Source organism: Gavia stellata, chromosome 3, assembly GCF_030936135.1.
Source record: "Gavia stellata isolate bGavSte3 chromosome 3, bGavSte3.hap2, whole genome shotgun sequence".
Lineage (NCBI taxonomy): Eukaryota > Metazoa > Chordata > Aves > Gaviiformes > Gaviidae > Gavia > Gavia stellata.
Window position 1 is genome coordinate 47,986,742 of NC_082596.1, and position 11,646 is coordinate 47,998,387.

The 11,646-nt window shown below is 35.0% G+C and overlaps 1 protein-coding gene across 1 annotated transcript in view; it reads left to right on the forward strand.

The window, feature by feature from the left end:
• The window catches only part of CCDC178 (coiled-coil domain containing 178), a 184,357-nt gene that overhangs the window by 54,806 nt on the left and 117,905 nt on the right, over positions 1-11,646 (forward strand). Inside the window, exons 15-16 of the mRNA XM_059835964.1 lie at positions 1,837-1,982; positions 5,541-5,700. Coding sequence (XP_059691947.1) covers positions 1,837-1,982; positions 5,541-5,700 — 306 coding nt within the window. The remainder of the gene's footprint in view (positions 1-1,836; positions 1,983-5,540; positions 5,701-11,646) is intronic.

Consider the following 11,646-nt stretch of genomic DNA (forward strand, 5'->3'; position numbering starts at 1 on the left):
AAAACATATGTCATGGCTTCTTTGTGTACATATTTATATCTGGCCCTGATATCTTAATCGTCTCAGATTTCTTTATTTGTAAAGTTTAAGGCCAGGACAAATCGTACAGACATCCTGTATATCATGGGCTATCACATTTCTCCAAGTTCTCCTGGTACTGAGCCTAAAACTAATATGATTTTTCCTCAGAGGTTTGAGACTCTCTACGTGTGGTTCAGTTGCATAGGGATTTGCATTAATTACCATATCTTAATTTTCTTTCTAATGATTCCATGTTCCTGAAAGAAACCTGAAATTTCCATCTAATCCTATACAGATACATACTACACTTCTACAAAGTTCAGAGACCTTAAAAATGTCATGTTCTTGTGGTACCTTGCACACCTTCATATCTGTGCTAACATCTGTTACAAAGGCTTTGATTCCTCATTTTTTTACAGCTACCTTTTAGGTATACCTATAAGAAGCACTTCTTTCATAAGGAAAAAGATCATTAGACTATGTATCAGGCTACTGCTTCAGAAAAATGCGACAGTATCTAAAGAAGAAATTTTTAAAATACTGATCTTTATTTAAATACTGTGATGCATTCTTTGCCTACTGAATTGTGAGGTCTTGAAATTTGGTATTTATACATGTGTTCACTTAAACTGTATGTGTATATATAAGGATAATCAAAAGGTATTTTCCTCCCTCTTAATTTAACCCGTTTACATAGCTGCTTACAGTCCATTAGTATGGGTTACAAAATCTAATGCAGCAAGACCACTTTAGAAGTATCATCCAAACAGAAGACTCCCACCTGTTTATTACTATTGAACTGCTACAGTGCTTTATGTTTACCTTATTCATTGTGGGGAAGCTGCAGCTTTCTTTACCAGATACTGTTGCTATTGAAAGTAGAGTTTGCTTGTGTCATGAATCTCTACATTTTTGGTGTCCTGTGACTGTCAGTCACTTTTGGAGTGAAAAAGACACTGCAATTTCATCTCTCTGCTGTAGAATAGGAAGTTTAGTGAAAACACTGCTTTTAATTTAAAGGTTTTCAGCAGCTTAATGTCAGCATCTCTTTGATTTTTGTACTTGTAGCAGGAGTTCAGGAGTCTTGTTCCCTGTGCTTTAATATTCCACTCTCTGGAGTACAGGACAACTATGTTATGAAAAACTTGACATCTAAAAGAGGAAAACTCTCTATTTAGACAACTAAATGAATAATGCCAGTTTTCAGAGATAACGAGTAAGCCATATTCTGCCTGGAGAATGTAATCTAAAAATACTGATTTTTCCTGAAAGTCAAGTGTTTTAGGTATCTGCCTAAAACAGTATTACTTTTTGTTAAGTCCTTTGATGGTCTAGCAGTAAAAGCTGCCAGTTAAGACACTGACTCTGCATATGTGAAAATTGTTACTTTTCACTGTCATTAATAAAGTTTTTGCTGTGCAAGCCAGTGCTTATTTGCAAAACTTTTATGTATGAGAGCAAAAATAAAAGAAGAGAATATGTATTTTATGAAGACTGTGGCCTACAAACATGCATACATCTGTATACAACATAGGCAACTGAAGAAATACAAGTGCCATAATAAAATTTATGGATATATAGTAGAAGAATTGTGCAACAAGTTAGACAACCGTATCTGGATGTGCAAAGCAGTGCTTTTACAGAAATGCAGTTATTCCAGTTGCACTAAGTGCTTCAACTGCCCCCTCTGAAAGAAGTTCTGTTTCTTTGGGTGTACAACTTCACGAATTGTTGCCAATAATCATGTGCTTAAAATACAGTATTTGGAAATCTAGCCTTGTTTAGTTTACATGCTATGTATGTTTTCATTCCCAGGAAAAAATTTCATTTGCTTCCAGTCAAATTGCTGAAAACTCTCACACTACAGAAAATGTAAAAACCAAACTTAAAGAATTAAATGAATTATGGAACATGAAGCAAATACAGATGGAAAATGCAGAAAAATCTTTCACTGATTTGTGGTAAGACCTACCTATTATATGAATTTTAAAAGATATTTTATTACTTTTACTAAAGTAATTTAGTAATTCCACTTTATTACTATTACTGAAGATAGCTTTATTATATTCTAGGAAATATAATGCACTTTTCATCAATAACTTGAGAGCATTTTTGTCTGATCACTGCTTGTAGCTTTAATGCATCTGTAGAAGTTATTCATGACAAATTGTCTGCCTACCAAATTGAATTTCGGGCATCAGAATTACTTGTGGTAATCTGATAATATTCATGGTCAGTTGCATCCTTAATTAATGGAGGATTCCACACACTCTGTGTTTTCTCTGGTTTAAGTGTGGACCTACACTTACTGTGACTGATGAGTCCTGAAAATAGTCTCAAAGGGCTCTATCCAAGTGATAATGCAGGCTACCTTCTAGGCCACGCAAGCCTTGGAGGGCCGTATATGCTGATTGCACAGCAGGCTTACTCTTCAAGGATAAAGGTGAACCTGCTGTGCAATGTCAAAGAGAAAGCAGCTTGGATTATTGGCTTGTACAGAATGACTAAATAGTGAAAAAATGATCCTTGCATCATTATACTATAGCTCCCTTTCTGTGATCTCATTCACTTATGTACTGTCAGGGTTGAAAGACCTTTGAGAGATTATTCCATGAAATTCTTCACTGGGGAAAAAAAATATTTTTCTATGTAAATTATTTAGCCGAATATGTGGGACTGGATATGTTTTTTTCCAACTCTTAATTCAAACAGAATGATTTGGAGGGACACCCAGTGTGCAGTGGAACTACTGAACTTCAAGAATGAAAGGCATCTTTCCATGACTAAAAATCTCTTCTCATTTTCCACAGCTCTTTAGCCAGTAGTCAGTAGTTTCATATCAGTGACGTTATATTCAGACTCAGACAAGAAAGGGATAATATCAACACAAAATGGCACTGAAAGTTCATTCCAGCACCTCATTGTTTCTATATAGCTAAGAAGTCCATCTCTCTTTCCAAGAGGAATTTTCTTGCAAATTCTCCAACTCCTAGATCTAAAATAGATAGTAATGAGAAGATTGCATTTTTCTTGAGAACATGCTTTTAGAGATCCCATCTAGTAGAAGGAACTGTAAAGTCAAAAAAGAACATGCTTTTAGAGATCCCATCCAGTAGAAGGAACTGTAAAGTCAGAAAACCTTCCAAAAAACCCACTCTGACTTCCAAAGTATGCATCCCAATGGCTAGTATATTCTCCTTCCTTTTTGTCATTCTCTGAACACAGAAGGTACAGCGCATGGGAACTTCTCCATCATGACAGCATGCTTATGGCTTCTGGTTGTCAAAGCATTCAGTTTGTCTGTGCTTGAGGGGCAAAGGAGAAGAAGAGTTTGGGGCTGGTGTTTTTTTATTGCTTACTGTTTCTCATTAGTGAAGATTAATGGTGACAATATTCAGAAAAAAAATTTCTTTCAGGCTAATCTACCTTCTATTAATGTTTCCAATAATCTGACATATCACATGGCATTTCATCAATCTATTTTAAGAAAGTCTGCTTTAGCCATTTCCTATGCATATAGTTAAAAATTAAATGTACTTATCTATTTGAACTGATCTTTCTTCTTTTCCTAAGAGTGCTGATACCTGCCTGACTTCATAGAAAAACTGGGAATAAAGGATTAACTGTTTTTACTTTTACTCTTGGCTATTATTTCAATTTTTTTTGGCATGTCATCAGGCTAGTTCTAACCTGATCTGGTGGAGAAACTTGAGGTAAAAGGGTCCCTACTTCTTCTTTCAGTCTTCACTATTGTCTTTTTATCCTGTTCTCTGAGTAACACCTCCTTGACTTACTATTGCTTACCGTTAATGCAATAAAAAGACTAAATAATAGCTACTAGAGTGAAATAGAAACATTGATACAATGTTATAAAAATAATAGCAATTTGAAATAAATACTTTTTCCACAATAAAATTGACTACAGTACCGAAGTCTACTGCAAAATTTAGCCTAACCGGCTGACCAAGGGAAAATTATATGCCACAGGTATCCCACCTAGAAACCGTCTTATACCAATGACTTTTGCAAAATTGTTTTTGCACTCTTGGAAGAGATAAAGACATGTCTTCATATCTGAAGTTAAGAATGAACATGAAATACATTCACTCATTTTTTTTAATCTCAGTGGAGTTTGGTGCTAATTAAATTAGAAGGAGGAGGAGCAAATCCTGTGAATTTAAGGTTTGCGTGAGGAGCATCCTTACTCGTACTGGAGCCCCTACTATTTATATGCATCATTTCTCATATGGTGTGCCTACCTCCAGCGAGAAGGAAATAAGGTCAGGAAGCAAGTTAAGGGGATGTTCTGGAAATTAGGAAGGCTGGAAGGGTGTTTCAGTGAAAAGGAATTCTAGGTAATTTCTGAGGGATCCCTTAGCCCCTCTTTGGAGAGGTTTTTGTAGACAGTGATTTAGAGGAGGCCTTAGATGCTCTAATTTTCTGAAAGGGGGAGTGTTATTCTGCAGGGGGTCTCAGAAGAGACTGTGAGGAGGGTCTTGTGACCTCCAGAATTTAGAACTAATTCCAAAACTCCTTAATACATCTGTTCTGTCAAGTATCAGCTAATCAATAACAAGGATAACAGCTTATTATTGGTCCCAGCAGTTCCTGGCTTGACAGTGTAAATGGCTCCTGAGCCGTCAGTGTAGTCCTTATATGTCAGATTTTTCCCTTTCTGAGACTGTTTGTTTTAAAATAACTTAAAAAATTAATTATTTTAGTGTTAAAATAACATTGAGTTTATACAACAAAGCCTTAAAATTAGAAAAAGTAGGCTTAAACTTGTCTCTTGAGTTTCCTTTTTTGTGTATCACACACTGTGATACAGTCTTTATAATGCAGCCAACTGTTACACTACCTACAAGGCTCTAGTTTAGGTTATCTTGCAGAAAATCAGTTAGAAATACTTTTTTTTTTTTTAATATGCTTCTGTCTAAAAGTAACAGAAATACAGACCCTGAGAGAACAGAATGTTAGTACAAAATTAAAACCTCTGAAAATTGCTTAGCTTTACATATTTCATATGTACAGGTTAAAGAAACCATAATAGGTATGGACAGAGACAGAAATGAAATATTACACAAATGGTGTGTGGCTCCCACTTCCAGTCCCAATAAATAATAAAATAGTGGTTACCCAATATGGCACTGGTCATGGGCTCATTCTGTGCCTCAGAATGTCATTATTCGAGCAGACACTTTACATGCAGGAGTCAACCAGTCCATTCTCTAGCAAGCTGTTTTAAAAATGCAAGCTGTTTTTTAAAATTGTGAGAGTTATGTATCTCAATAGACTCATTGGATATGGATTGATAGGCAGAGTGTCTTTAAGTGGTCTAAACATTCGTGATAAGCTCAGTCATATAGCTCTTTGTTTTTTTTTAAAGGGTGTCATTATTTGCAAGAACACTGTCTATTTTATCTGTTATGAAATTAAACATTAAACCTGTAAGTAGAGACTAAAAACCAGTATAGCAGAGTATCTTGATTACTTCATTGAATATTTTTTTTCTTTCAAAGGAAAAACTTAAGTGGTGTGATGCTTGTGCAGCAAAATGTTCAGATGGTATTTAATCATCTCCAAGATGAGCTAGCAGAATATGAGAAAAGGTTAAAGCAAGAAGAAAAAACATATGGAGAGTTACTACAGATTAGAAAGAAATACCTGAAAGATTCAGAAGTGAGTATTATCAGAGCTGGGTTTCTTTATGTGAGAACTGAAACAACTATGTGGTTAGTTCTGCCTCTTTTTAGGTCTAAAAAGGATACCAGTTTTATCAAAAGTTTGAAATAAGTAGTATCTTCTTGTCCATATGCAAGTGTTTCCAATGAAATGAATTGCTATTTTTCTGCAGTAGATTTCTTTATTTCTGTGAATAAAGAAGTAATTCTAGGAAAATTATAAAATTGTTCATTTGCTTTGGCATGTTTCTTTTTTCATTCATGCTTAGGTCTATTGTATACTTTCTCTTCCTTGTTTTCTTTTGCTTTGATTCGTGGATGCCTCTGGGAAAGAAAAGACAAGACATCACTTCTGCTCACTTGGAAATCTTTTTCTCCTTTTCACCAAGTGCTCAGTAACAAATAAATATCAGATAATTTTGACTAACATCAGCATCAATATGTTTCCATTCCTTTTTAATAACTTAAGTGCAAGAGTAGTGCTCAGTACATGCAATCTTCTTGATAGTGCAGCAGTCATACTTTGGTCTTTTGGATAAAGCTGTTTCTGAACCGTCAGGACCTACTCCATAACAGGACCCTCATCTGGATCTTAGATGCTGTGGTTGATACCATGCAGATGGGAGCCAGAGTCTGTGTAGATGTAACTGAGGAATCAGAGCTGTCTGAAATAGAAGTACAAAATACACAGTGGTGATAACCACTAAATCTTCAGAGAAATCAGATGCAAGTACAATTCTCTAAGTTCTTTTCTGTATTATTTTCATATTTAAACTTTTTTTCCTAAGAAAATGGATAATTGCCTAATTCTTCATGTATAATTTTCTTTGTTTTTACATGAAAATGATAACATTAAAGTGTTTCTACTTTGGGGCGACATTTCCAGATTAAGATTTTTGCAATTGTAGCTGTGTTAAAAGTGATTAAAATATTCACTTGTGATCTGGTATTCTTTACTTTTATGTCCCTCATACACTTTTCTCAGTTAGCTTAGAGTAGTTTACATAAAGTAAGCTATTCAATTACATTCTCTCTAGTATTCACTTTAACTTCCTATTTCCAATGTGTTAATTAATATTTTTGTTTGTTTTCATGAAATCTGTACTGATCAGGATAGGAAAGAAAGGGAAATAGCAACAATAAGAACATGGTTTTTTAAAAAATAGAGGTTGCTATTTTATTACTTTTTGCAGGGATACTAGTCCTTCCAAAATACTGTATTTGGCTCCTTTGTTGTGTTAAACTAATTCTAAGGTCAGAAATACTTGCCAGTATGTTGACTCACTCATCATCACATCGTTAACTTCAAGAATAACTGTAAGAATAATTTGGTGAGGTACCTTTCTTATCTCCTTCACTAGGACATCAAGATTTGTATTTCCTAATGTGTCCTGTTTCATCCTGTCTCATCTCTTCTTCCATCTCCTTTACACATTGAGTTACGGGTATTGCATGAAATGCAGAACTCTTAACAGTATTTTGTTATTAAATTAACGTTGGAGTTATGAGATTATGCCAAGCTTTTGGCAGTTAAATGCAAGCAGAAATATGCTGCATGCTTGAGAGCCTGTTTTACTTTTTACTGGAACACACTGCTGGTCTCTGTGATGACAACTCTCTGTGTAGGCCTATAGCTAGAATAGAGGCACACACTGTCACCCTTTGAATATTTGCCTTGTTATTACCTAGTCAGTTTTATGTCATTCTTCATTATTTTTATGGAAAATACAGACAAAAGTATTTATTAATGTCTATAAAATCCCAAACCCCACTGATCCATTTGAAATTTTTTTAAAAAAATAAAGAATTAAAAATAGAATGTGTCCTAAATGGTTATATTACATCAGAAAGGTCTCTCTTTCTCTGCCTCCTCACATTGAGTTCATTTACTCTCTTTTTCTGACTAGTCAAGAAAGACTAAACTGGTGGTAATAACACCAGCAAAGCCAAATATTCCTTCAGTACCTTACGGACAATGAAAAAAATTCAGCAGGGTCTTCAGTTTACTACCCAACAGAATAGGGCGGAAGGCCTGGTACCAGTGGGTGGAGGAAGTTTTTGAGGGCATTGGAATTAGGATTTATAGGCAGGCTCTGCAAGGAAGCTAGCTGTGATTTGTGGAAGTTGGGCCATGGCTTTTAGAAGGATGACCAGTGTGGCTTTCTGGAAAAGGTCACTTGGACAGCTTTTAGAAGTTTTTCCTGACAGTAAAACGTCAAATCATCTACCTTGCTTTGGTATTGAATGATATATCATATTGAATATGATATATTGAATGAATTTTCTCCTTTAATCGTGGTTGAATGAAAAAGCATTTCAATTCTGATTTTTGGATTGAACAATTTCTGTAAAATCCTGACTTCAGGTAATATGGTACAATGATTATGAGGCTTTGTTACGCAGGGTCTGAAGTTGAAAGCTGGTTTACTGAAGTAGTAATGGAGCATACATGTTAGACCACTTTTCACAGTCTTTGCTTCTCTGAATCTGAAGCTGGGTGAGACCATTCAATTCCCAACTGGTAGATAATTCAATAGGAATAGACTAAGTGTATTTTTAAGGTGAGAGATGAGTGGCTGAAAAAGTAGTCCTCACAGGATTAACCCCCATTGGGAGAAAACAATAAAAAACCAATGCCCTGACTTCTGGAGTACAGAGTACAGGAAGTGGTTCAAGAGGTTCTGATCTAGGGTTTCTGGAAATTCTAGTGAGATATTATACTGAATGAGAACTGCCTTTCTTGGTAGTTTAAAAAATTAGAATACTTTGTTCCAAGTGTCATCAAGTACAAAAACTAAAAGGGGATGTTTCCTATATAGGCTGTGAATATATATGGTAATGTCATATGTATTCATAGCTAAGGTGAAAACAAAACCTCAAACAACTCAACGTAAGTTGCATCTTTTCATTTGGGAAAAGTGCTGTTAGATGCTTTGGTTTGGGAAAAGTGCTGTTAGATGCTTTGGTGGATTCAGGGCCAGATTTAAGCAGGAAAACAAACTTGTGACTCTGAAAATGAAAAGTTAATTCATAGTTCCTTCTACTTAAGGAGAAAAGCAGATATACATGTCAATACAAAAAGAGGTGCACAACTAGCAGTACAGTTTGGAGATTAGAATCACCAATTATCCTCATTATCTAATTTTTAAGATAGACAAGTATGAACCATTACACCTTATGCAGAAGAGAATGATGCAGTAATAAATGGAAAGACCAGTGAGACTGAAAATCCCAGCCTGAAATCTATGAAAAGGCCCATAAAATGTCCTTTCTGTGGTGACTTGTAGATTTTGTGAGGATGAGTAAAAAATAATAAGCCAGAAGAAGAGGAAGGAAAAACTTTTTGCCAAGAAAAAAGGTTTTAATAGCTTGACAGGAAGGGGATAGAGAGTGACATCTTTATTCAAACAAGAGGTCCCTCTCTCCCAGAGGCTAGATGTGACTGTTAAATCCATAAAGGTGATTAAACAATCTCTTATAAAGAGATAAACTTGCCAGAAAAAAGTGAGAAATTTGGTGACAAAACTAGGGACCCTTGTCAACATCATGAAGGGAAATGGAGTTGAAGAATGGTCCTGATATAGGAGAATCTGCATAAGAAACTAGTGGCTCCAGCACAGATCCAGGCAGAGAAAGAAATTTTGTGGGGCAACTCTTGCAGTGCACTGAGGGATGGAAACTGTCTATTCATGATCAGGACTGAACAGGATGAGAAGCTGAAGAATCTGTGTGCCTGGTTCTTGCAGGAACACACGTCATGTGTGATTTGGCTGGAGAGCTGAGTCACTGATTTGCAGACCTTCTAGATTCTGTCTTCTCACAGGGGAAAGGGCTACCAAAGTGATAACTATGACACATGAATGTAACAAATGTCACAGCTAAATACAAGGTGTGATTTTTGTTTTACTAACATGCATGCTACTAAATGTGGAGGAATTTACATGCATAATGATGAAGTTATACCTTATAGGCATATTTTATCACTGTGCTATTTGTAACTACTCTCATTGCTTCTCATTACCTTATGTTCTACAGAGACAGTACAGGGGTTCAGTGCTGATATGTGCTGTATTAAACACACAGATAAGAATTCTTTGACATAACAATTCATAATGAGTGTTGGATCACGTTCAGAATGATTATGTTGTGCCTTGTTTTCTTAACCTCAAAACCAGCCTGCTTGCTCTTATTTTCTGCTGCTAATGTGATTATTGTACTTTCAATTAAAGTAACCATAAAAATGATTACTGTGGTTTTTGAAGATTGAGAAAGACATTTTGAATGACCAAAACTCTCTTGAAATGTGAAAATTTGTCCTCATGAGTATTTGCTATTGGACACATAATATATTTCTGAAGTGCATATGTATAAACCTTTAAATTCAGACATCTGTATATACAGATTTGTACTTTTGACAAACACATAAAATGCTGTTACCCAGAGCATTAACAGATATACCGATACTTTGACTTTCTTTTTGCTTTGAAATAGTAGCAATATCGTAACTTCCTGATTCTATTAATTAACATCAGTCTTCTGCTAAAAACCCCTTACCTCCCAACGTGTCTAGATTTTCAATGAGTTTATTTGACTGTTTCATGATACTGAAAAAGAAGATGGTAATAAATAGATATTTTTTAGCATTGTACCTTAAAATTGCACCAAGTTCAGCAATGTTTCATCTAAAACTGAATGAGAATTTCTCAGCTATATAAAAGGACATTTGGAAATTCCTTTAATGGAATGACAGTATTGTCTCCTTATCACAATGCAGAAAGTCTAAAAGAGGGGGAATACACTTAAAAAAAAATTACTTTAAATTTTATAGATATTGAAATAAGTTTTTAATCAGTTATTATTAAAAAAAAGTTTAGTCTGCAAATGTTTGATCAGAATGTTTTTACCTTAACTTAAATATTTTTTATTTTACAACAAATCAGCATGTTCCTATGAGCACTTTCATTTTTATAGAAAAGCATTTTCCATCTGGGGAATGATATATCAGAAAATCCATGTCCGGTTCTAACAGCTAGTCATGATACGTTGTTTCATCAGATACTGAGAGTATTAGTAATGAAATAATCTACAAAATGGCATATTTCAGAAGGGATTGTTATAGAAATATGATAATATACTGCTGAAAGCTGAATTAAAAAATAGGGAAAAATGAAGTTAGATCCAGGGGGCTGTTTTTCATCATGGTATTAGGTAAAATCCACTGGGTGTCTTTTATCATTTACTATTCATCTATTTAGGTTATCTTTTCTTCCAGTCATTCTTTTCAGTCTTGCTGCACTAATACCTTCAGAGCAGTTTCCATCTCTTACTTTCAAAAAAACACTGTTAATCAATATTAGTGTTACTGAAGAGCTTTGTTACAGCATATCCATGTAAACACAAGAGTTACATTTGAAGATATATGACAAAAGAGGATTTTTTTAAAAGCCAGAGAGCCGTTGCTCCCTTTAGTCTATTTTGTGTGTTTGCGGGGTAAGGATAACAAATAGTCTGGCTATAAAATTGTCTTTAATTAGTTGACTCAGTGGCTTCCAACAGTGTGCTACACTGGTATGTGGGACTCCCATGTTACAAGATAGACTTTTGAATCTTACTCCATGCTCCTGGGTAGTCTTAGCGTATCAACTTACATGCTGTCCTGTGGGAAGTACTGGCAGTATTACCCAAATAACCATCCCACTGATTTTATTGGCTCATAGGGAAGTCATGTACCTTCCCTTCTGAAGAATATGCATAGCTAGAGGTTGGGTGCCATGACAGTAAAAATACTCTTAGTGAAAATCAAAGGGATGTAAAAGTGGAAGGTTAATAGAAATTTTAAAGGATAGTTTTATGCTTCTTCATTGAAAAACAAGCCATATGCATAATAACTAAAAGCAAATTAACCCTCGCTATATGTTAAACAACATCAATGAGAACTATTGTA